Here is a 26223-nt window from a genome sequence, read left to right as displayed (position 1 = left end):
CTTGTGTTTCACTGTACAGAGACGTAATTATAGTCACTACAGCATTGCTCCATCACAGATGGTTTGATTTCAAGTTATTGATGGGTTTCAAACGCTCCTTTCAGACATAGATGAATGTGAGAATCCAGACGCTTGTAGCCAGAGATGCATTAATTACAAGGGGGACTACAAATGTGAATGCTACGAGGGATACGAGATGGACACCCTCTCCAAGAACTGCAAAGCCGTAGGTAAGGCAACCCCAGCAAGCACTCAAACCCAGCTGACCCAGCAGTGTGAGCGTTATAAAGAAACATGGGTGTGTAAGCCAAGGGTTCAGGAAAAGGAGACAAAAGGAAAATGAAAAGCCAAATGGCAGTCGTTTCAAACCACACAGAACTGCTACAGTGATAGCAGATGTGTCTCGAGGCAACCGCTCCGCTCATCATACAGATCAGAATATTTTAACAGTGTGTGCAGCTCGAGATTACAGTCACCAGTTGGCTGTTTGAAGCTGAGACTAAAAAGGAAAGTCTCTTGACAGGTGTTAAAAACAGTGCAGCGAAAATTAAGTAATAATAAGAAAAAAGCAACACAATTAGAAATAGGTGGGTTAGCCAGCAGACCCATCCCCCACCTCTCTCCAAACTCTGAAACGAATCAAAAAAACCAGAGCAGCAGCTCACGTGCTCTAGAAGAAACAAACGTCTCAGCTCCGTGCAAAAGAAAATATGCTAATGTCAGGAAGCTGGAAAGTTGTATCTGAAAAGGTGTAGGATCAGCCACATTAAATCTCATTTCGTGGAAGGGATTGGCTTTCAGGGAAGTGATTTCCCGGGGGGAGCTGGCTCTGTGAAGTTGCCCTGGAAATTCCAGATACGTTTTCTTCTTATACTAATATACTGCATATAAAAAGTCCTTAAAGTCAGTACATACAACAGACCTTATGTACAGGCCGGGACCCTTCCTTCTGCTGTATGGCTATGTCTAGACTGCAAGCCTCTTTCGAAAGAGAGCGTCTAGACTGCACGGAGAAATTTCGAAAAAGCGGCTTGCTTTTTCGAAAGAAAGCATCCAGTGAGTCTGGATGCTCTCTTTCGAAGAAGCCCTATTTACATTGAAGAACGCCTTCTTTCGAAAGAGGAACTTTCGAAAGAAGGCGTTCTTCCTCGTAAATTGAGGTTTACCGCCATCGAAAGAAAAGCCGCGTTCTTTCGAATTAATTTCGAAAGAACGCGGCTTGAGTCTGGACGCAGGGGAAGTTTTTTCGGGAAAAGGCTACTTTTCCCGAAAAAAACCCTGAGTCTGGACACAGCCTATGGGGGCAGCTGGAGTTGTCGGGTCTGGGTTGTTCTCAGACCCACCTTTTGCTCCTGGTCAGAAATTCCTGCTTTTCAGGGTCTCTGCGAGGCAGCTTTAAAGCCAGAGTGCCTGGTGGAAGAGCCCTATCAGGCTTGGGGTTGGATTGAGGAAGCTCATATTTTTAGAACTCCAAAAAAACCTTTTTTTCAGCTTTCTCCTATATAGCTCCTTTTCCCAATCCTAGTGTTCTCTATCCCATCCATCCTCCAAGGCGCAGGGTGGCTTTGTCTCCAAGTAGGAGGTGGGTACCCACCCTACAAAAATTCCAGTAAACTCAGTTTTTCCTTAAATAGTTTCTTCTCAGTTCAAGTCTTTTGGGAAGTGACCTCACATCATTTAAAATGGGAAACATTGGGCTAAATTGTGCAGTCCTTACTGAAGCAAAGCTCTCTCTTGAGGCCTTATGATTAATTTGAGGTGTGGAATGCACTTGTCACTAATAACAGGCTTGTTCTTTGGGAACCGCCTAGTGATTAATTATGATGACAATTGGTGAGACACACAGAGAGACTGTGAGTTTTAATAACTTTGTGATCGATAGAAACAAAATCACAGAACTAGAAAAACAAGAGCAATAGCAGACCCTTCATCAGGTAATACTCAGGAATTTGCGGGGCTATGAATTATTTGCAGGCTCCCTGCTCCACTCTTTGGAAGTGGTGACATGTTCCTCCGTTAGCTTCTACCTCTGTTTACTGTCCCTGCCCCAGGCACTGGCTCTGCAGCTCCCATTGGCTGGGAACTGCAGCCAATGGGAGCTGCGGGTGCAGTGCCTGTGGGTGGAGGCAGTGCATGGAGCCAGAAGATGAGAGAGGCACATTTTGCTGCTTCCAGGGAGCCCCCAAGGTAAGCGCTGCCCAGAGCTTTACTTCTTTCCGCACCCATGCCCCCTCCCACACCCAGACTCCTGCAGTTTCTGGGGAAGGGTAGGTGCAGTGACCCAAGACTGCTCCAGAAACAACTGATGGACCTGGCCCAGGATCTGCCCAAGCTGCTCAGGGGGCTGTCATGTCAGTTGCTTCAGAAGTCACTGAGATCCCGAAAAGCCATAGAATCTGGGATTTCCATGAGAAACTCGCAGCTTTAAGCACCATCAACCTCAAGTGAAATACTCACCTTCAGGCTCTCTGAAAAGCCCATTTTAAAATGATCTTTAAATTTTGCTCACTCCTACTTGCATTACAGGCAGTCCCCGGGTTACATGGATCCGACTTACATCAGATCCCTACTTACAAACGGGGTGAGGCAACCCCGCACTAGCTGCTTCCCCCCAGCAGACCAGGGAGACGCGGAGCGGCTTTTCTCAGCAGACACCTCAGCTTGAGAATAAAGGACTGAAGGAAGTGAGGTGTGGGAGAATAAAACTGAGCTCTGGAGAAATGTTTGGCTAGAGTTTCCCCTACAATATGTACCAGTTCCGACTTACATACAAATTCAATTTAAGAACAAACCTACAGTCCCTATCTTGTACGTAACCCGGGGACTGCCTGTATAGCTTTTGTTTAGTTTGCTCTAATATAGCAAGCATCTTCACTTTTGTACCTGATCCCCTGAGCTGAGGTCATGGGCCAAAGATCAACACACTGAAAATGTGCAGAATTTTGCACTACTCCTGTCGCATTTGAGGAACACAGATGGCACATATCTCCAGAGCTTACTCTTTTCAAGCAGTGCTCACCCCTCCATACCACAACCACAGTCACTGCATTTGACATGAGTTTCCGGGACGCGAGGCTTCATGCCTGCAAAGGGCAGAAACCAGCTGAGTAACTCCAAGATAGTGACAGATAATCAAGGCTATTGAGTGGCCCTCCTTCATCTCAGTGGGCCACAAGATTATCAGAACCAAAAGACGGTCTCCTGAAATAGGGTGGTTTTGCTAACTACGCTTGCATACCTAGACTTTGCGGGCTGTGCTTATTGGTCTGTTGCAGCACTTTGATTGGATGCCAAGGAGGCACACGGCTCTCTCAGGCAGCTTTGTGTGCAGTTGCACACACCTCACTTCATGTGCCTTGGTTTTACACGTGTGTCACTTTAGTAATACCTGTAGGAATTTCCACCGCAGGTGGAAACCAGCGGAATCTGGCTTCCCTGCATGTGGGCAACAATAAACAATGTCTCGTGGGCTGCACATAAAACCCCCATGGGCTGCATGTGGCCACGGGCCCAGGTTGCTCATCCCTGCTCCAAGAGCTCTGCTGGAGCACACTCAAGGGTGTTCCCTACCCCTCGTGTTAGGAGGCGCCACACATGCAGTCTGCAGTACCCCGCTCTGGTGGCCAGGCACAGTCCCGTCTGCTTGGGCACGGTAATGTCCTGTGCACTGTGTACTCAGGCAACGCCACCCCAAGGAGCCTTCTGCCTGCCCCCTGCACGCAAGCTGGGGAGAGATGTCTGTGCCTATTCACCTCCAGCCCCCTCGCTCATCCAGGCATGAGCATCCAGAATCTGACCTACACCTCCCAGCTGCAAATCCATAGTGGAGTGTGAAGAAACCCCTCAGTGTTTCTCTTCTGACTTCTTAGCTAGTGGGGCGGAACAAAAGCAAAGGTGGCTGCTGCTCAGACTCTTCACGTTCTCTTGGAACAGCTGCCCCCCAGGAACCAGTGACATTTCTTCTGGTACATGGTAAAACTCCCTTGGAGGCTAGAACTGCAAATAATTAGGCAGCACGATTGCATTGGCTTCAGTGAGATCACTCTGTGTCCCGCCATGCACAGTGAGCGCGGGACGTGGCACTTAGACGTCTGCTGTCGAGTCAGCTGGTGAAATTACAGCCAGGCCTGTTTGTTTTCTGTGACAGGCAAGAGTCCATATCTGATCTTCACCAACCGCCATGAGGTACGTAAGATAGATCTGGTGAAAAAGGACTACTCTCGGCTCATCCCCATGCTGAAGAATGTGGTGGCTTTGGATGTGGAGGTGGCAACAAACAGAATATACTGGTGTGATTTGTTCTACAGAAAGATCTACAGGTAATGGGCCAGGGCAGGTGTGAGGTTCATAGTATAGTATGGTTCATAGTATGGTTCCTTTTATACTAGTAATAGTAATGATGCTCTGTAAGGATGCACCCATTCTATTGAACGCTGGCATAGTGAGTAACATCTGTCCATAGGACCACAGAGTGTCTCTTTTTATTTACTACTCATCTGAGGAAGTGGGTTTTACCCACCAAAGCTCGTAAACCTAAATATTTGTTAGTCTCTAAGACCAGGTCTACACTAAAGGGGAAAGTCGACTTACGATGCGCAACTCCATCAACGTTAGTTACATAACTGGAGTCAGAGGATTTTAAATCGCTTTTTGACGCTGTCCACACAAGCGGGGGGGTCAGTGGGAGCACACGCTCCTGTCAACTTCCCTTTCTTCTTGTAGGAACATAACTACTGATGCCGATGGGAGTTCCCTCTCAGTTCAAATTAGCAGGTCTTGGCTAAACTCACGGCAGGATGGACCTCACTGGTCCAGCACCCTCAGGACCTGAGTGGTCCCAGATGAGGGAATTTGCCGGACCAGGGAAGGAGCCCTGCCACCAGCCCCCTCAGCCTGCTGCCCCTCCCCGCTACCAGCTCCTTCGGCCCCATTGCCAGACGGGCAATACAGGTGCCTTGGCCCTGTTGCTGTAGCTGCTGCTCCAGCTGCACTGCCAGCATGGCAGCACACAGCTCTGGCCCCGCCGCTGGCCAGCATGCAGCCCTCATTGGGCTGCTGACCTGCCACAGCTTCAGTGGGTGTGGCCACGGCTCTGGCTCTGCTGCCACGGTCATAGACGGGCTTTCACTGCTGCAGCCTTACTGCCTACCAGGCTGCTGTCCCCACTGCTGGCCAGCACCCAGCCCCTCTTGGGCTACTGCAGCACAACCCCGCTGATGGGCTGGCACGCACAGGCTGCGTGGCCCCCAGCTGGGTTGCCGGGCTGCCTCTGCCCCACTACCCTGGCCCTGCTCCTGCTTCCAAGCTGCCTCTGCCCCACTACCATGGCCCTGCTCCCGCTTCCAGGCTGCTGAAGCCCTTGCCCCGCTACCACCAGCCTTGCCGTGTGTAGGGATCTCAGCAGCTGGCCCTCCTGCTCCGAGGCACTCTCATTCAGCAACATTCATGGTCCTGCTGGTAATTCGAACCCCGGAAGATCGACTGCGGCAGCGTCAATCTGCTCCATAGTGTAGACAAGCCCTAAGGTACCACGGGACTACACGCTGTTTTTAAACACCGCTAGCCCCTCTGGGTCTTTTTATTTGGTTACACATGATGGCCCAGGTGTTCAGTGGACCTACCAAAATGCATAGGCACATGACCTGCATGTGCAATACCTGATCTGGGATGACAAGGACAATTTTTGTGATTCTAGCAGACACCTGCCGAAGCTGCTCCATTGTGTATGAAATGCTAAACCAGTAACCGGACTGTGTAGTTGAGTGATTAGGACACTTCCTGGCAGACCCAGGTTCCAGACCCTGCTCCAGTGAATATTTCAAGTGTTTCTCCCAGAGTTAGGTGCTTGGGCCTGCAGGAGAGGGTTTACAGCTGTGCTGTGAGCAGAGGGAGGCCTGAAGTTAGGCAGGTAACTCTGTTTACAGGGCAGGGCTTAGGCCATGCCCCTTTTCCACAGTATTTTCTATGGCTGGTTTAGACAGCTCCCCACTCAGCTGGCTGGTTTTTGTGAATCCCATTCAAAGGTGCCTGACTCTCCTTGTACATTGTATGTGGAGCCTGAGTGGGCGCCTACCTTGAGGTTGTGAATTCCCCTAAGCAGCCAGGCACCGAAAAGCCAGGTGCTGCAACTTTCAGCATTGCAACGCTTATGTCTCCACTGTGAATACTGCCCCAAGGGACCTGCCCAACCTTGCACTGGATGTTTGTGGCAGATCCACAGAGTCATGTCTCCTAGACTCTGGTCCAGTGCCTTAAGCTAGGCCCTGTTTTCTTCCACTCTCTCCCTCTCCCGAGGTATTTCTGCACCTGACCCCATTGTATATAACAGGCACCTGCCAAAACCATGAGTCTGCATGTCACTGGAATACAGCATCCAGATTCGTTTGCTAGTAGTGTGTTTAATCAAAAAGTGCAGCTGCATTTAATTTATGCACCCAACCTCCCTCTGGTGCACTCTGATTTGCATTGGTATTGTACCCTATTGCAGCATCTGTGGTGATTTGTGCTGGTTTTCAGCTAATGATCAGAGGGGGGTTTACTAGGTTCAGTAAGTAGCAGAGCTACAGGGAGTCTATAGGCTGCAGTAGCTCAGATTCCAGTGGTAGGGAAATTTGCCCAAGCTGTGATGAGGTAATGTAGTGGCGAGCCAAGTGTGTAAGTAGCCCTGTGAGCACTCGAGGGCAGTGAAAATAGGAAGTTTATTGGAATGGACACTGGCTGCTTTCACTCTGGAAGTCTGACTGTCTAGAAAACGTGTAGCTGGGATGGGTTAGGGTTACACTTTCATACACAGAAAATTACTTAACACACACTGCTACTTCTGAAGCACACTGGCAGTGAATACCTCCAAAGTTTAGGTCCTCAGATCAGTGCTTATGCCCTTCCCCTGGCTACATCAAGGGTTTGTTCTCTGTCTAAGCAGCAGGACGTTTGTCTCTTTTACTTCTGTTCGTGTTAGCTTCTCCACCAGCCTTAGATCTTCTTCACAATGAGCTTTTGTGTCCTAATCACCTATTAGCTGTTGTCACTACTTTAAACAGAAAAGTTATCTGCACTGATATTTAATATGGCTCATGCAAGAGACGGTGGTGAACTCTACAGTTCCCCACAGAATGTGGCAGTGATCCATAATTAATCCGAGATACAATAAATGAGTGGGATAGTAAATAATTATGGGCCAGAGGGCAGTGTCCTGAAGAGGCTCCCGCAGTGTAAGAGTGATGTGGGTCCGAGCCAGAGTGTGACGTGAGGACACAGAAAGACAGCCACCAGAGGGAGGCGCCTTGCTTCCAAGCTAATTCCCAGTGGTACCGGCAGGAGGCACCGTGGTGGTGAGTGTCTGCCGTATGACAGGACGCTACAACATGTTTCAGAAGATCAGGGCAAACAGGAGCCACACACACAGGAGTCTTGGTTCATCCAGAGAGCATACTTGCCATAAAGGCACCCACTGGCTGTTCCATGCCCTGCCAAGATGTCTTTGCGGAACGTGTGGCATGAGGAATGGTTTGCAGCCAGCATCAGGGACCACTCTCATCACTTCCCCCGCTGTGTGTGTACCCAGCTTTGATTTGCCAGGCTGCTTAGCGGTCCCTTCTGGACTGATTTTGAAGAGGCCAGGGTCAGTGTGCAGCCAGCCGTCACATGTAGGGTCAATGAAAGGCTCTGCCGCATGGCTGTGCCCAGAGACAGATGCATCACTGCTACCTGCCCTCTGACCAGATTTGATGGTGGTGTGATTTCACGTCACTGCTGCAAACTGGCTTGGCTTGTTCTGCATCCAATAGGAAAAGGACTGGCAAGAGAGACTCTTTCTAACTCATACTCACTGAGCACATGATTTCCACTTCATTGCCTCTTCCCTTTTCTTATACCCCGATTTCCTTGTCTTTCCCTGATTTTTCTCTTGGGGAAGAGATGTCCCACAGTCACTTGCTGCACAAGGCAGGTTTCTGCTTAAAACAGTTTAATTCACTTGTCTCTCTGGGGTTTCAGGAGTCTCTTTAGAAGGTTTAGTTCTTCTAAAGTATTAGTGTCTCTGAATGCTGCACTTCAGGTGTGCATGTGCCTCTGAAGTGCTTGATGAAAGATTTTCTGTTAGCAGTGTGCATTCAGCCTGTGCATGCGCTCTGTGCAGCCATGTGCTGCTCTCCCAGGAAGTAGGGCTGCATGAGCAAACTGCCCCAAAATCCTTCTTTACCACCTCCTCTTGAGATGGAGATCTAGCATATCTGCATGTGCATGCCTCGGCGTGTTTTGCAGTTGTTCTATAGTTACGTTAGTGTTTCTCATTAGTTCTGGTTGAGGTTAGGATAATTAGTTAATCATGAGAGATTTGGGGGATTTTCCCTCTCCATTTTTCCTCCTCTTTTTCTGAGGAGCTTATTTGGCCTGGCTGGGCATGGCAGGTTTCAAATGCTGCCTCTCTTATTGGAAGGTTGTCTCAGTCAGCAGTGGCCACTCTAAATGGATCCATGGCTTGAAAGAGTCCATTTCTCCCAAAAGTGTAACTCCTTTACCTGCCTGTCAAATTCAGAGCATGGAAAAATCAGGAGACCAAATTGAAGCCTCTGGTGATGGAGAAGTCCCTTCAACCTGCTTCTGAGTCAGGTCAGAAAACTCCCATATATCTGTCTTTAGACAGATGTTATATCCCTCTGACCTTGGCTGAGGTCTCTCCTAGGAAGGTGAAGACTTTCGAGGTCTGAAGTCTGAAGGAGGACTCAGAAGAAGAGAAACTCGGTCTCCCATCACAAGGAGCTGCCTCCCAAAAGGCCCCGATCTCCCACTAAGTATGCCTCAATCTCTTGACTCAGTACTGAGGAGGCAAAAAACTCTTAGGGTACTAGCAGGGCTGAGAGGTCCCAGAACACTTCAGAGAAGGATGGGTCCAGCATGCCCCTGGAACCATCTTTATAGTATTCACCTGGCTGAGGCAAGCTTAGTGTCCTTACCTGCCTCGCCTGTGTGTTCCCAGTGTGTTCAAGCCATCTCTCATCTCCCAGGGTGTCGGTCCTGTGTGTGACCCCAATCACAGGCCCCCCTCAGCACCCATTTTCAGACTTGGAAGTGGATTAGTGACCCAGCAAGTCTCCCTTCTTTGTTCTCTAGAGGCCCCTTGAAACTTATCTCTTGCGTCAGCTGATTAGGATCCTCCTCATCCCTCTCTGCCCAGAGACTCCTACTCCGGTTTTCCCACATTAGAGTCACAGTGATCACGTGGGTAGGGGATCCCACCTGCCTGTCTGATTCGTTGCCTCGGGACCTCACAGAGTTAGGGACAAATGTTTGGAAGCAGGCTAGGCACAACTCAACATCTGCTGAGCCCAGGACGGCAGTCTCAGAGGGGCACTATTTGGAGTTGGTGGTTTTTAGTCTACCCAGGAATATGTAAAAGGTGCAGAGGAGCCAGCAGAGAGGCATCGCAGCAAAGGTGCTGGATGTATTCCACCGTCCGGGGAAAGCAGGGGCTAATACGGGAGAACAGCGCTGCCCCAAAGGAGTAGTAAAAGCAATGAGAAGGCAGGATCTCTGAAACTGCTCTCTGCACAAGGCAGAGAATCTGGCCGTAAGCAGGAGTAGAATGGGCACGGCCAGAGTGGCGGCACCAAAACACTGCTCTGCCTCTATGAGCTGCAAGAGTGAGCAAAGCAGCCCGGCTGTCAAGAGCTGAGGGAGACATTGGAGTGCAGAAAATGTCAACTCGTACCAGGAGCCTTTCATTCGGCAGTCTCCTAAAGCATTTTCTGAACCCTGCACATGTGGATATGTTTGCTCACTGCTGCAGTGTAGCCACATTTAGCAGCGTGCTTTCACTCTCATTCTCAACAGTTTGGGACAGGATGTTAGAATACTGTTTCCTGTTGTAACTGTGGGGGCTGATTGTAGGCAGCTGGGGGTGCTCTACTAATCAGGTGGGCAGGACCTTAATCTTTTTTGGGTGGCCACTCAAGCGTACGGCTTACATAGAACACCGGTTGCCACTGATATTAATGTACCCTGGCAGAATTGACTAATAGGTCAATTGACTAACAGTGTCTAACCCTCTCCCCCAGCTCTCATAACTGAGTCCTTTTGCTAAGCTGCTTGTTGATGGAAAACACATGGGCCCTAACTCAGCATCACACGAGTGTGTGTTTATCTTTTAGCATGTGCTAAAGTTCATCCCTAATCATCAGTTCATGTAAGCATGCTCTTAACTTTTAGCATGTGCTTAAGGCCTGTTAAAGTCACATGCTTAAAGGCCTTCCTGTCAGACACAAAGTGTGCACAGAGCTTTAAAACAAACTGAAGTGCTCACAATCCACATGGCTATGACAGAAGAAGGGGGTAACCATAAGTAAAAGGGAGGGGAGAGAATATGAAAGATGAAAGGTTACAACAGTGAGGAAGTCTGAGATCATTCTGTGTTGGTGTCCTATGTCAGTAGGTTGCTCAGAGTTCATCTCTTTGGAAGTCATTTCCTCCTTCATGTAAGGCTGCAGCTTTTCCACCTGCATGTCTGTACTGGCCCTTATTGCATGTGAATGGCTTCAGTGATGATTCCTGTCTTTGCAGTGCCTACATAGACAAAGCCAGTGACACTGCCGAGCAGGTGATTTTGATAGACAGTCAGCTGAACTCCCCCGAAGGCCTGGCAATGGACTGGGTTCACAAGAACATCTACTGGACAGATTCAGGAAACAAGACCATCTCTGTGGCTACCGCTGATGGAAGCAGGAGAACGACACTCTTCAGCACTGACCTAAGTGAGCCCAGGGCCATAGCAGTGGATCCAACCCGGGGGTAGGTGTGAAGATGGAGTTCTGCATCATGCTTTCAAGCTGGCACATTCCAGTCTTGCTTTCACTCCTCACATGTTCTCAGCCTCTGGCCCCCGTCCTGCTAATACGTACAAATCTACTTAACATTAAGCATGTGAATAATTCCATTTAACTCAGGGGGACTGCTGACATGCTGAAAGTTAAAACACATGTGTAAATCTTTGCAGCATCAAGTTCTCGGGACATAATTTACAAGCAGCTTTGAAATTATGTCTCAAATTCTTTTGCACTGTTTGTGTCAACTGGGGATGTGCTGGTCCAGTTTAAACCAGGGTGTGATTTGTGTGAAAAATGGAGGTAATTTGTCGCATGTTAGCTGAAAGAGCATGTTTTTAGTGCTGGACGTAGGCCAAAGAGCCAGCAGAAATCCCAAGAGCTATTTCACATGCACAAAAAAATGTTTTTAAGCCCTGGTATAATATAGTGCTGCAGTACAGTACGCTGTAGGTTAGAACATATAGTAGGAACCCATCGGCTCCATTGCAGAGATGTTAAAATGGATTAGAATAGCAAAGGCCTAACACGTGCAAAAGAGTACCCCACTTCTGGATTTACAACACCCTACTCAAAGTGTACACAGGTATCTTGGAATAGGGGCACCTCTGCATTTAGGATGAGTTAGTGACTTGTCCTTTCTGTGGCTCTTCCAGGTACATGTACTGGTCTGACTGGGGAGACAAAGCAAAAATTGAAAAATCTGGCCTGAACGGTATGGATCGGCGAGTGCTGGTTACAGACAATATCGAGTGGCCTAATGGCATCACCCTAGGTAAGTCGCTGGCTCAGTGATAGCTCAAATCATTGAAAATCCAGGCTGCTTTGTTGTAATGAGCATCAAGCGCGCAAGCAACAGTCCCCTCTAATACAGAGGCTCATGGTGTAGCGTGATGTCTGGTTTCACTGAGTCAGGTTATCAGTAAGTTGCGTCTCCTGCCCTTCCTATCCTCCTTTAATTGAACTGTTGACCCACATTTTATCTTGTTCCTTGTAAGGCGCAGTCCTGGCAACGCTCACTGACTAGCTGACAGCTTGTGACGATAAGTAGTGTAATCACAGTAGCAAGCCCTGTGCTAGTCACTGAAAGCCGACAGGATCCCAAGCTTAGATGGCTGGTCTTCGGCGAGGGAGGTGACTGACTCCTCGTTTATAAAAGTGCCATATAATTGTGCTGTGATGCTTAAGGGCTTACATGGGACTGTAAGATACAGCCATGCACTGGAGATGGTGCAGAGCTGTACCCATCCATGGGAATCCCATGGAAACAGAATTCCTTATGGAGCTTCCTGGCATGAAAGGGGAATGTCTGACTGCTACCAGCACACTGCCCCTGCCTACCAGTCCAGGTGGTGGTACAGGGACAGCGCCATGTCCTTCCTTTGTCTCTGGTGTCTTGCATCCTGGTGGCACAAGGAGGGACTGAAATTGTGCTCTGCTTCTGCACAAGGAGAGGAAGCTTCTTGTGAACTTGCAGAGCAGTTGGCAGTCTGGCCATAAACGAATCAGTAATACATTGGATCAACACTGTGCATAGCCCTGGTCAGTATTGCAATCGAGAATCTGACATGAACGTGATGGAAAATACGAACCACTAGACCAGTGGTTCTCCAGCTGCAGTCCATGGACCAGTAGTGGTCCACAGCCACTTTGCAGGTGGGCTGTGGCTCAAGGCTGGAGGGTGGACACCAGCACCCGCTTCCTGTGGCGGGGGGAGAAAGCCCCGAGCATTGCTGTGGGATCTGGCTTGCAGGGGAAGCAAGTGGCTCTGTGCACTGCTGTTTCCACTCCCCCAAGCTGGGGGAACAGCAACGCACAGATGCACTGCCTGGAGACTTCCCCCACTGCTCCCATTGGCCGGAATCATGGCCTCAGTCACACCCTCACTCCCTCCTTCACCCTACTTCTCCCACCCAGGTCCCTCATCCGCTCCTGCACCCCCATCCCTATCCCACTCCCTGGCAGCCCCCTTCTGCACACTGAGCCCCTCATTTTTGGCCTCATCCCAGAGCCTAGGGGGGCTCAGAAAAATCCACTAACCCCTTGAACCCCAAAAGAGCAAATCTGGCTTGTGGGAAGCCCTGGGGCAGTGGGCTCTGGGGTGTGGCCAGAAGTGAGGAGATCAGGGTGCAGGAGGATGCTCCAGCCTAGGGTCAAGGGGTTCTGAGGGCCTGTGATATGGGATTGGGATGTATGGGGGGGCAATAGCTTTAGCTGAGGAGACAGGCTCTGGGGTTGGGTTGAGGATGAGGGGAGTGGGGTACAGGAGAGTGCTCTGGGCTGGGATGGAAGGGTTTGGGGAGCAGGATCAGGGCTCAGACGGGGTTGGAGCACCATGGGCAGGGTGAAGCTCCAGCTAGGGGTGCAGACTCTGGGGTGGGGATAAGGAGTTTGGGGTGCAGGAAGCTGTGCTTGACTGGGATTGAAGGGAAGGAGGGTGATCAGGGAAGGGAGTTGGAATGCAGGAAGTCTTGGATGCAGGGCTGGCACTGCCACCTTAAGTGGCTCCTGCAAGCAGTGGTCCATCCCCTCTCTGGCTCTTATACAGAGGCAGGGTCGCATGGCTCTGCGCACTGCCCCTTCTCCAGGCACCACCTCTGCAGCTCCCATAGGCCATGGTTCTCGACCAATGGGAGCTGCAGAGCTGGCACTTGGGGCGGGGGCAGCATGAAGACCCTGCTTCCAGGACCCACACAGAGCTGTTGCGTGCTTGGAGCAAGGCAAGGCTTCAGCCCTGCTCAATGGCAAGAGTCTGAGGGCCAAATTAAAAAGTGTGATGGGCCAGGTGCGGCCTGTGGGCCATAGTTTGCCCACCCCGGTGTAGCTTCATCTTCACTAACGTGCCAGAGTGGCCACTCCAGCACTGTATGTGAAGATGAGCCCAGAGTTGAGGCGCATTGCTGAGGTGGAGCTGGGAAGCCAGCAAGGACCCTGGCCTGCTCTGTTTGATCAGAGAGGGGACTGCTTCATTATCCCGGCAGCCAATCTAGCATCTCTTACACACACAGAACAGCGTATTAGTTATGTGCGCCTGGTTCAGTGTCTCTGGGCAGAGACCAAAGTTACAACCACAATAATAAATCAAAAGGGCTCAGCAGCCCCAGGACAAGTAGACGCTTCCAACAGGAAAAATACTGAGTAATAGCAAAAAGTGCTGTTGTTGCATGGACAGTAATTCTGCCTCATCATGTTTCCTGTCTCAGACTTGCTGAATCAGCGTCTCTACTGGGTAGACTCCAAGCTGCACTTACTGTCAAGCATTGACTTCAACGGCAGCAATAGGAAAGTTCTCATCTCTTCTGCTGATGACCTGAGCCATCCTTTTGGACTAGCAGTGTTTGAGGTAAGAGAGAGGGATGGGTGCAGAGCTGGCTGGGGAGTACAGGACCCCATGGGATCTCTTTTTACACCCCTTTGGATTGAAAGTTGTGCCTCTGTACATGGCACAGAAAGTTCATGGGATGTGTCAGCAGCTGGAAAAAGCCTCTAGTCCAGTGTGAGTTCAGCAAGGAGTCTCCCTTCACCACCAGTTGTCGTCAGCCAAATGCTGGTACGTAATGCATTACTTTCGCAGAGCACCCTGCCTAACCTGGTGCCGCCTGCATAACTGAAGTGGGATAATGACGTAATTTGGTTGGTCATGTTAACTGCTTGTGTAATAGCCAAATCACAGGCGGTTTGCTATGACTGTATAAGCCTTTCACCAACAGCCTGATCCTGCTGAGTGAGCATCTCCTGTGAGATAAAACTGTGAGAGCTTCACAGGAGGTGCTTAAGTACCCTGTTAGGATCAAGCTCTTTGGACACTGGGCATCTTCTCACCGGGGTGTACGTCAGGGAATTATGTGCCACATTCCCAATGGCTTTGAATTTCACCCTGCAGTTTTCTCTGCACTCTTCTAACAGTCCATCCCCCCTGTGAGTTCAGTGCTTTGCGTATTCCCAGGCCCATGCAGCATGTGCTCCTTCCTCAGCCAGGCAGGCTGCTAATTGTTTGCACAGTCTTGTATGTTACTGCTTGACAGTCTGCAACACGCATCAGTGCACCCAGGTAGAAATTTGCACAAATCCTGTGGGAGCTGGCAGTGGTGTTAGAGGGGAAGAATTGAGAATGCCAGTCTACTTGTCCAATGGCAGGATGTGACCTTAGGGAACGTGTCATTTACTTACCCAATTTAAACAAGTCTAGATGTTTCTCTTTCAAGCTGAGTTGGCCCTACTCTGGTACACAGTCCTGTCAGATGAAGGATTCAAACTCATCACAAAATTAAGAGCTTCAGCTGCAAGCATGTACTATGCTGGTGTGCTTATTGTCATGCATAACCATGGCGATTTTAATGGGACTGTGCTTTGAATTAAGCACTACATCAGCAGTATTTGCAGAATCCCTTCTACATTGTTTGTTAACTAAGAATATGTGATATACCCCCTTCCTTCATTTGAATCTTTTCTCAAGATATAAGACAATCTCTTCTGAATAAACTCCTAAGAACCCATCCTCCCCTTACAGCTATGTATTTCATCTTATTAAAAAATGCCGCAATTGTTACTTTTTCACGTATCAGCCAGGTCACCTTTCTACAACTAAATCCATCTCAATAGTCTTCAGTTCTTCTTTGAGTGATTGCTCATGTCTGAGGCAGGTTTCGCCAAGGGCCACCGCGGAAAGCATGATGCCCCTGGCTGAGCTGTCAACGGTGGCCTCATCGGCCGCTTCTTAGGTCACTTCTCAGAGCCACGACCAGGGGAAGGCGGCCTGAAAAGGTCATCCTCCTCTTCCCCAGATAAGGTCCAGTATCATCAATGCTCTCTATGGACTCATGGTCACACCAGAACTTCTTTAGATGTCTGGCCCAGAGTTTGGGGGTGCAGGCGGAGCGGGTGTCGGAGGACTCGGATCCGACTGTTGATATCTTTAACCCCTACCAGAGTGGCCTTGCCCTTGAACAAAATGGTGACTAACATCACTTAGACCCTCTGGCAGATCCCGGCCTCCATCCCACCAACGGATTAAAAAGGTGGAGAGCTGCTAGTTTGTGCCACAGGAGGGCAATAAATATTTATTTTCTCATCCTCCCCCACGGTCTTTGGTGGTACAGGCGGTTAATCAGCTGGGCCTAACCCCCCAAAACAGGAAGGCAAACAAGATGGACCTCCTGTGTAGGAAGACCTACACCTCTGAAGGTCTGCAGTGCTGCATAGTGAACCAACTGGTTCTTCTCAGGTGCTATGCTTATAGCACCTGGGCTGCCATGGACAAGTTCATGGTGCTTGTCCCTCAAGACTCCAGCTCTGAGTTCAGGTCCCTCTCAGAGGAGAGAAGGGTGGTTTCTAGAGTGGCCCTGCAAACAGTTTGGACTCGGCAGACGCTGCAGCCCATACTATGGCCACGGGCTTGGTGCTTCTTTGTAGTTTGTGAGTACAGGTGTCTAGGGTTCCCCACAAACTCCAGACCACAATCCAGGACCTGTCTTTTGAGGGTCCAGGTCTTTTTCTCAGAGCAGACTGACCACCTTCTGCATTGTCTGGACATGAGCAATCACTTGAAGAAAAAATGGTTACTTACCTTTCGTAACTGTTGGTCCTTGAGATGTGTTGCTCATGTCCATTCCAAATCCCATCTGCCGCCCTTTCATCAGGGTAGTCCAGTAAGAAGGAACTGACGGGGTGGAGGGCCAGCAGGGGTATACATTAGCTGATACAGCAGCACCACTCCAAGGGGCTACCCTGCTTGCCCAACGGGTACTGCTAAGGGAAAAACTTTCCGACCGTGCATGCATGTAGCGTGCACATAACTACATGGAATGGACATGAGCAACGCATCTTGAAGAACACAGTTATGAAAGGTAAGTAACCGTGTTTTCTCACATACCTACTGTGTCCTGTTATTTTGTGGTATTTTGGTCTCTCTCACTCTGTATTAATCATTACAAAGTGCCCCTTGCTTCTCAAGATACTATTGCAGAAGGAGACAAAAATTGGGAAATGAGTCTTTTGAATACTCTCTCTTTAGTGTTTATCAATTGTGGCAGTGTTAGATTCTTTAAAAATAGAAGTGGTTTTGCCAAGTCACATCTTTGGAAAGGGAAGGAAGATCATCATTCATTTGCACTTTCACCAGGGATCATTAAGATTTGTAACAAATTCCTTCAACTCCTATTCAAAATCCATGGCCACTGGGAGTTACAGAAATACAAAAACTCTTCTTTCACTAAACATAAAGGCACGACCACTCTGTATCCAGGTCTGCTCCCACACAGCCCCACAAGTACTCTAAGGAATGAAGCACATTTGGACCTTTAAACGCTGTTCTCCAGATCTGTGACCATGCACTGACACTGAGATGCTTGCATCTTTGTGTTGCAAAGTCAAAGGTGGGCAAGCCAGCATCATGGTGTGATGGTGGCAGCACCACAAAATGACAAGATTATCTCAGGCTCAGAGGCTGTCTCTAGATTGTTTAGTGTGCTGTTCTGCAACGTGCTGAATGCCACTGTCTCCAGCTGGTGTCAGGACAGCCCAGGAACACACTGCAAAATTACCAAATGAGCCTGGCTTGACTTGGAAGTTGTGGCATACTCTGCCCAGAGCATCTGCTTATTTTGCATGCATTTAACATGCATCTGATTAATGTGCAAAGCTCTGATGTAGGAAACCTTGCCCCAAATAGCCACCAGCAAACCGGAATGAAACACCTGATGGGGTTTGCATTTACTCAAATCAAAATGCCTGTGTGTTTTCTTCAGGATAAGGTGTTTTGGACTGACCTGGAGAATGAGGCAATCTTCAGTGCGAACAGATTGAATGGCCTGGATATCTCCATTTTAGCAGAGAATCTCAATAACCCTCATGATATTGTGGTCTTTCATGAGCTAAAGCAGCCAAAAGGTAAGGCATGCATTTGTGCACCCATAGTCCAATACTAGTCATTCATTTGGGCTGGTAAATAAAATGCCTCCCAGTTGTCATCAAGGAGGTCTAGTCTTAGAGTGATCAGCACAGCCTATTCACCTGTTGCTCATTTTAGGTGACAGTTTTTGGCAGTATCATGTAGAATTGGGAAGAACTGTTAACAGTAACTTGATAAGTTTTGGTAGTGGGAAGAAAGGGGCTGGGAGATAGCTTTGAGATTGTGGGTTTTATGAGACAACAGCTATGAAATGGCACCTTCTTACTCAGTAGCTATGCATCCCTTTTGTATTCTGGGCAATCATTTTTCTCAGTGAGTCTATCTATTTACTGGTGTTATCACCAAAGAGGCTGCACAAATAAGAGAGTAGCTGGATGCTTTCCTGGTTGTCTCAGCTGTAGAATGGTTAACACAATTCTAGCTGAAGAGTTTTTATTACTAATGGTGATCAACTAACTTGACATTCAGATCCCAGATTTACTGTGTGGAGCCAGCAGGTAGAAAAAACATGTAATTGTAAATTGAGAACATTTGATCTATAGTGCTGGGCAGTAAAGAGGAAACCCCACTAGACAATTTTAAGCTTTCATCTGATGATTTGTGCTTTAAAACCACCTGTGAAGTAAAAGTTATTAAGCAGTCAACTAAAATGAGGCAGAGGGTGAAGTGGAATTTTTATAATATGTCCAGTATGAGATTAGGGCCTGATGTTCAGAAATGCTGAATAGCTCTAGCTCTGTATTAGAAGTGTGAATCCTCAGCTTCACTGAAAAGCAAGATTTTAAGTATCTTGAGTTGGATGGCCAAAATTAGAAGACACTTTAGAAACAGTGGCTTAAGTGACTTATTCAAAGTCAGTGGAATAACAGAAAATGGAACCTAGTCCTGACTCCCTAGCCCCTGCTGTAACCGTCTAAAATGAAGCAAAACTGTTGCATATAGTTAGTAGAAGAAAGTGGGAGTGCTCAATGGTTAAGCCATTGCTTCTTTTCTGCATACAAATGGATGAGCTCTAGAAGATGGAAAACACCTAGGGGTTTTGAGTGTTTGAATAGAATCTTATTCGGGATGGGGGAGGGATCTCTTTACTAAAGAGCAAAGTTTGAAACAATAAGCTTGTTTTTCTCCCTATCTTGAATAGCCCCAGATTCCTGTGAGCTCAGCTCCCAACCTAATGGAGGCTGTGAATACTTATGTCTTCCCGCACCCCAAATCTCTATCCATTCCCCCAAGTATACGTGTGCCTGTCCTGACAACATGTGGCTGGGCCCTGATGTGAAGAAATGCTACAAAGGTAAAAGCAACCACCTTAATGCAGGGACCTTTCTCGTGGCCTGGTGTTGCTTGGCACAGGCTCCTCAAGCCGCACCCATTGTACCCTAGCCTCCCACAAAACCAACTTATGTCATCAGTGCAGTTTTGCTTTCTGACAACATTGCATGAACCATTAGCTACTATAGTCTATATATTTGGGACCTTTTACACATAGCTTTTTGGTGGTCTAAAGGTTATTAAGAATTTGTTTATTTGCAAAGAGTAATCAGGAAAGTTGAATGCACGAAGGGGAACCAAATCTCCTTGATCTGAGTGGAAAGACTCCCATTGAGTTCAGTGGGCTTCAGATCAGGTGCTAAATATGTGAGAGCTTTGAAATCATGGTGGGGAAGTTGGACAATAAAAACATTCATTAACACCATCCCATGCGGCATGGTGGGTGCATGTTGTAGAACTAGTGTCTTTTTCTTTCCGTTATAAATATACTAGAAGACTTACCCAGTGTTGCCCAGGTCCTTCTGGAGTCAGAGCAGTACCTTGGGGATGGGGGGGGAGCAGTGCAGGAGGCTGGGGTCAGGAGGTGAGAGTGAGAGTTGAGGAGTGAAGAGGGGTGAAGAGGAGCTCAGGGCAGGGGGATCCAATCCACCAGGGCCCTTTCCTCTCTTGCACATGTCCCTTCAAGGGCGAAGAGGGGAGGAAGGGTTTAGGATAAGAGGGGCTACCTACCTGGTATGCTGGCAGGCAAGATGGTGGAGCCTTGGCCCTGCTACCTACTCCCTTGGTGGCATGACTGACCCCCGAATGGACACACTCCTCTGCAGGCTCACTGCCCCCAGTGGCCACTCTGTTTTGCGTCCCACTGAACAGCCCCTCTCTTTCCATGTTATGGAAAACAGTCCCTTTTCTGGCACTTCTGGTTGTCCTGGCACAAACAAACACTGACTTTGCTTTAAGTTAGCAGAAGAGGAAGCTGCCTACCAAATGTGGTGGTTTGAGCTCTTACCGTTTAAGAAGAGTTCTTTAACAAATGGACTTGCAGACAAATGCACAAATCTCTAACCCCCCCCCGCCCCGGCCACTTTCACTTTTGCAGCCAGAGATTGTGAGAGCATGATGATGTCATTCTGTCACCCAGAAGGAAAAACTTTTTAAATATATAGTGAGATGTAAAGCTCAGGAAAATACTAGGCCACATTTATCTTTAGTAAACTCTAGTCTTTTCATTGGAGTTACTAGAGGTGAATTTTACCTAATATTTCCATGTGGTGCAAGTTCTGAATTTTGGGGGCCCACAACCAAAAAGTGTGATAAAGACCTGGAATTTCTTTGTCCGTTTCCATCCACATCATGTCATAAATATTAATGAATAAACAGCATTACACCACCATGAACTTTGTAAATTATGTTATTCTTATCTTGCACGTATCCCAAAATAGCTACCCAGCATCTTTTAAACTCACCTGTTATTTCAAAATATTTTTCGAAATAGCGGGCACGCTATTTAGGCATCGCTGTAACCCTCATTCGATGAGAGTTAAGGGATGTCTCAAAATAGCACATTATTTCAAGTTTAGGGTGCTGTGTACACGCATCCTTAGAGACTAAACAGAGGTATAGCAAGGTAATGGGGCACATACCAAATCAGAAATATAAACTGGAATCCTTTTCTAACCATTATCAAATCTGGAAAGGAATGCTGCCTAGCACCGTGCATACTTGTTTTACCAGATTTCAGAGTTGTTTTGTTTTAACTATATGGGGTTGCTTTTCAGATCTTCCAGCTGCCTCAACAACTGAACCAGTTTCAACTCCAGTATCCACCATCACCAGTACTGTCATTTCCACCATCATCGCAGCTACAACTAGCAACACCAGCAATGCCAGTAGAGAGAGCACAGGAGCTGTATCACAGTTTTCCATCACAACCCCAGGTGTTGGCTTACCCACGACCACATCCAGCCTAATACGCCCAAAGATAATGACAACTGGAAACAGCAATTTGTCCCAGCACTGTAAGAGATTCAGGTTCCTACTACTTTCTTTCTGCCAGGTGTACAGGTATCACAAAGATCTATGGGCTAATAGGAAAGCCGACAGGCTAAAAGTGCTGTATGCATGTCAAACACAGTCATACATATATGAGCAGAAAAAAAATCAGATTTTTCATCTCAACTCCTTCATGATGATGGTAGAAATGTGATCAAGTTTCTCAGAATTCTTTGGCTGCAAGTTGTAGTATCCAATTCACTGTGATTCAGACTAACATTCTCAGCATGTAAAGTTCTAGTTTCTTAAAAAAAGTTGCATTTCTTTTGCTCAGCACAAAGCTCTGAAAGTTTATATAGACTTGCTCTGAAATAGCTCTGACAAAGTTTTACATTAAAATGAGCTTCAGGGGATAGCCAAGGTAGTCTGTTACAGAAAAAAAACAGCAAATGGTCTGGTAGCACTTTACAGACTAACAAAACATGTAGATCAGGGGTTCCCAAACTTTTTGACACGGGGACCATGTAAATCCATTCACAAACTTTTGGAGGACCGGCAACGTTCATTTGCATATTTGCATATTCATTAATCAAAGGATGAATATTCAAATAAGTTGTTTCTGGTCCTCCCAAAGCCCCCTGTGCCAGCTTTAGCAAAGCTTTTGATAGGGTCACCCACAATATTCTTGCCAGCAAGTTAAGGAATATGGATTGGATAAATGGAGTGTAAGACAGAAAGCTGGTGAGACCAGGGTTTCCCAAACTTTTTACTTTAGTTGGAACCGTTTTTTTTAAGTACTGTTTTTTGTAGCCCAAAAATATAAACACATAAAAAACAAACTGAGAAAATACCAGACATATAACATGTCTGGTATTTTCTCATTAGGTAAGTTTTATTATTACTAGATGTATCAGTTTGTAGTTTCAACTGCCTGGCTGGTAAATGTGCTCAGGCTGCATGAGTGTGTCTACCAGCCAGACATTTCGCAGCTACTCAAGGGTGTGGGTGGGTGGGGGGACAATAGAATCCCCAGGCCGGACTAACTCGTGCTTTGTGCTTTGCAATTTGTGGAGGGGGAGATGATGAAGGGGGGCAGCACCCCGAGATCTACATATGGCTGGGTCAGTGCCGCTCCCCACAGGAAAATTGATTCCCTCCTTCCCCCCCTATCCCCTGCTCCGCCTCTGGCCAGCCCCACTTCCCCCAACTCCCTCCCGGGCAGCCAGTTCTCCCCCGCTTCTCCTCCCAATCTCTCTTGGCCAGCCCCGTTGCCCACGTCCAGCCCTTCTTCCGGCGGCCGCTTCTTCCCCCCACCTCCATCTTCCCTGGACAGCTCTCTGTCCTCAACCTTGCGCCCCCCAGCAGCCCTGCTTCCACCAGCCCCCCAATCTCTCTAGCCCACCCCGATTCCCCCATCCAGTGCTGCTTCCGGTGGCCGGCTCTCCCCTCCTCCTCCTCTCCCACCTCCCCTAGCTAGGACTCTGCTAGGAGCCGGAATATCTGGCTGCAGACTCCGCCCAGGCCAGCAGAGGACTTGGGGGACCCGGCGCCACACGGGCACTCCAGGAGCACAGAACACCCCAGCAACCACTCTGAGCCCCGGTAGTTTTTTCCTGCGGCCCGGTACCAGACCACGGCCCATAGTTCGGGAAACACTGATGTAGATGGTATCGTGAGCTTTCGTGGGCACAGCCCACTTCTTCAGATGACCGTCATCTGAAGAAGTGGGCTGTGGCCACAAAAGCTCATGATACCATCTACATGTTTTGAGAGTCTGTAAAGTGCTACCAGACCATTTGTTGATCTCAGTGGATTGGTGTCCACATCACAAACAGTATCCCCAGCAGAGGGCACTAACTGGCTTCCTTAGTTTCAGAGGGGTAGCCAAGTTAGTCTGTAACTGGAAAAACTTTAAAAACCACAAATAGTCTAGTAGCACCTTAGGGTATGTCTACACTACTCCCCTAGTTCAAACTAGGGGGATAATGTAGTCATTCGGAGTTGCAAATAAAGCCCGGGATTTGAATTTACCGGGCTTCATTTGCATGATGCCGGCCGGCGCCATTTTTAAATGCCGGGTAGTTCTGACCCCGTGCCGCGCAGCTACACACGGCATGGACTAGCTAGTTCGGATTAGGCTTCCTATTCCGATCTAGCTGTATGTGGAACGAGGTGTACAGCTAGTTCGGAATAGAAAGCCTAATCCGAACTAGCTAGTTCGTGCCACGTGTAGCCGCGCGGCACGGGGTCCGAACTAGCCGGCATTTAAAAATGGCGCCGGCCAGCATCACGCAAATGAAGCCCGGGATATTCAAATCCCGAGCTTCATTTGCAACTCTGAATGACTACATTACCCCTAGTTCGAACTAGGGGAGTAGTGTAGACATACCCTTAGAGACAAACAAAACATGTAGACGGTATCATGAGCTTTCATAGGCACAACCCACTTCTTCATCTGAAGAAGTGGGTTGTGCCCACGAAGCTCATGATACTGTCTACATGTTTTGTTTGTCTCTAAGGTGCTGCAAGACTATTCATGGCTTCCTTAGTGGCATTCTATACAGATCCTAAGTATTGAATAAATCATGAAAACAACTATCTCACAAGTGGAGGTGATACCTGTAGATCAGGGTTGCGGCATATTGGCTGAGCAATGGAGGGAAGCTGAACTGCCTTTCTATAACCTTCCTATTCTATGGGGAGAAAGAGTTCCACCTCCAACGTAACTCCTTTCACTGGTACATGATCCCCTTAAAACAATAATGTAGAAGATCTGTTTTTTCAGAACCCTGCACAAAGCCAGAGCCATGGTTTCCATTGCATCTGAAAGGCAGGTGCAGAAATTAATCATGCAGTCCCATTCCCATCTGTAAAACAGGACCCAGGCTACTTGCTGCAAAGCACTGTGCAGTACTCTTTGGAAAACAGAGTCAATCTCCCAAATTCATTCTCATCATTGTTGCCTACGTACAACTTCTTCCAAACCCCAAGTGAAAATAATTAGGTTCAGTGTTTATTAAAATATTGCTAACAAGGTACCATAATTGTCCTATCTCATTAACTGGTAAATAGCTATTTAATAGAGTTACCTGCCAATGGGATTAATTTAAAAGGATAAACATTTTATATTATTTTCCATGCATTGTGTGTCAGTACACATTGTGTGTCTAATTATTCCTGATTTGTCAGCCTAAAGACCCTGTATTTCTGAGTTCAGTGATAATCCCATTAAGATTGCAAAACACACATTTTGTAGCATAAGACATTCACATTTTTGGAGTGTTGATGTAAGGCATTCGGTTGCATTTTGAGGCAACCCTCCAGGCTCAAATTTGCTTTTGTACATGGAATGCTTTGGTGTAGTCACAGCCACAGATGAGGCTTGTTCAGCTCTATTATATGGATAACTTGGAACCATAAGAACGGCCATACTGGGTCAGACCAAAGGTCCATCCAGCCCAGTACCCTGTCTGTTGACAGTGGCCAATGCCAGGTGCCCCTGAGGGAGTGAATCAAACAGGTACTGGTCAAGTGATCTCTCTTCTGCCATCTATCACCACCCTCTGACAAACAGAAGCTGGAGACACCATTCCTTACCCATACTGGCTAATAGACATTAAGCACCTAACTTCCATGAATTTATCTAGTTCTCTTTTAAACCCTGTTATAGTCCTAGCCTTCACAACCTCTTCAGGCAAGGAGTTCCATAGATTAACTATGTGCTGTGTGAAGAACTACTTTCTTTTATTTGTTTTAAACCTGCTGCCCACTAGTTTCATTTGGTGGCCCCTCGTTCTTGTATTATGGGAACAAGTAAATAACTTTTCCTTATTCACTTTCTCCACACCACTCATGATTTTATATAGCTCTATCCTATCCCCCCTTAGTCTCCTCTTTTCCAAGCTGAAAAGTCCCAGTCTCTTTAATCTCTCCTCTTATGGGACCCGTTCCGAACCCCTAATCATTTTAGTTGCCCTTCTCTGAACCTTTTCTAACGCCAGTATATCTTTTTTGAGATGAGGAGACCACATCTGCATGCAGTATTCCAGATGTGGGCATACCATGGATTTATATAAGGGCAATAAGATATTCTCCATCTTATTCTCTATCCCTTTTTTAACATTCCTAACATCCTGTTTGCTTTTTTGACTGCCGCTGCACACTGCATGGACGTCTTCAGAGAACTATCCACGATGACTGCAAGATCTCTTTCCTGATTAGTTGTAGCTAAATTAGCTCCCATCCTATTATATGTATACTTGGGGTTATTTTTTCCAATGTGCATTACTTTACATTTATCCACATTAAATTTCATTTGCCATTTTGTTGCCCAGTCACTTAGTTTGGTGCAATCTTTTTGAAGTTCTTTACAGTCTGCTTTGGTCTTAACTATCTTGAGCAGTTTAGTATCATCTGCAAACTTTGCCACCTCACTGTTCACCCCTTTCTGCAAATCATTTATGAATATGTTGAATAGGATTGGTCCTAGGACTGATCCCTTTGGGAACACCACTATTTATCCCTCCCCATTCTGAAAATTTACTATTTAGTCCTATCCTTTGTTTCCTGTCTTTTAGCCAGTTCTCAGTCTGTGAAAGGGTCGTCCCTCTTATCCCATGACAACTTCATTTATGTAAGAGCCTTTGGTGAGGGACCTTGTCAAAGGCTTTCTGGAAATCTAAGTACACTATATCTACTGTATCCCGCTTGTCCTCATGTTTGTTGACCACTTCAAAGAATTCTAATAGATTAGTAAGACATGATTTCCCTTTACAGAAACCATGGTGACTTTTGCCCCAAAATTATGTTCTTCTGTGGGTCTGAAAATTTTATTCTTTACTATTGTTTCAACTAATTTGCCCGGTACTAACATTAGACTTACCGGTCTGTAATTGCTGGGATCGCCCCTAGAGTCCTTTTTAAATATTGGTGTTACATTAGCTATCTTCTAGTCTAGCTGATTTAAAGGACAAGTTACAAACCACAGTTAATAGTTCCACAATTTCACACTTGAGTTCTTTCAGAACTCTTGGGTAAATTCCATCTGGTCCTGGTGACTTGTTACTGTTAAGTTTATCAATTAATTCCAAAACCTCCTCTAATAATACTTCAATCTGTGACAAGTACTCAGATTTGTTACCTACAAAGGACGAATCAGGTTTGGGAATCTCCCTAACATCCTCAGCCATGAAGACCGAAGCAAAGAATTCATTTAGTTTCTCTGCAATGACTTTA

At 47.4% G+C, this 26223-nt stretch overlaps 1 protein-coding gene across 2 annotated transcripts in view; it reads left to right on the top strand.

Annotated features, from left to right (window-relative positions):
- LRP8 (LDL receptor related protein 8) overlaps window positions 1–26223 on the top strand; it is a 304738-nt gene that overhangs the window by 263390 nt on the left and 15125 nt on the right. For both annotated transcript variants that reach the window (XM_075936002.1, XM_075936001.1), the window contains 8 exons: window positions 105–230; window positions 4148–4319; window positions 10558–10785; window positions 11474–11592; window positions 14021–14160; window positions 17564–17705; window positions 18869–19021; window positions 20775–21014. In XM_075936002.1, coding sequence (XP_075792117.1) covers window positions 105–230; window positions 4148–4319; window positions 10558–10785; window positions 11474–11592; window positions 14021–14160; window positions 17564–17705; window positions 18869–19021; window positions 20775–21014 — 1320 coding nt within the window. The remainder of the gene's footprint in view (window positions 1–104; window positions 231–4147; window positions 4320–10557; window positions 10786–11473; window positions 11593–14020; window positions 14161–17563; window positions 17706–18868; window positions 19022–20774; window positions 21015–26223) is intronic.

This window comes from Pelodiscus sinensis, chromosome 9 (genome assembly GCF_049634645.1).
Source record: "Pelodiscus sinensis isolate JC-2024 chromosome 9, ASM4963464v1, whole genome shotgun sequence".
Taxonomy (NCBI): domain Eukaryota; kingdom Metazoa; phylum Chordata; order Testudines; family Trionychidae; genus Pelodiscus; species Pelodiscus sinensis.
Note: the sequence above shows the minus strand (reverse complement) of the source record. Positions and strands in the feature narration are given on the sequence as shown.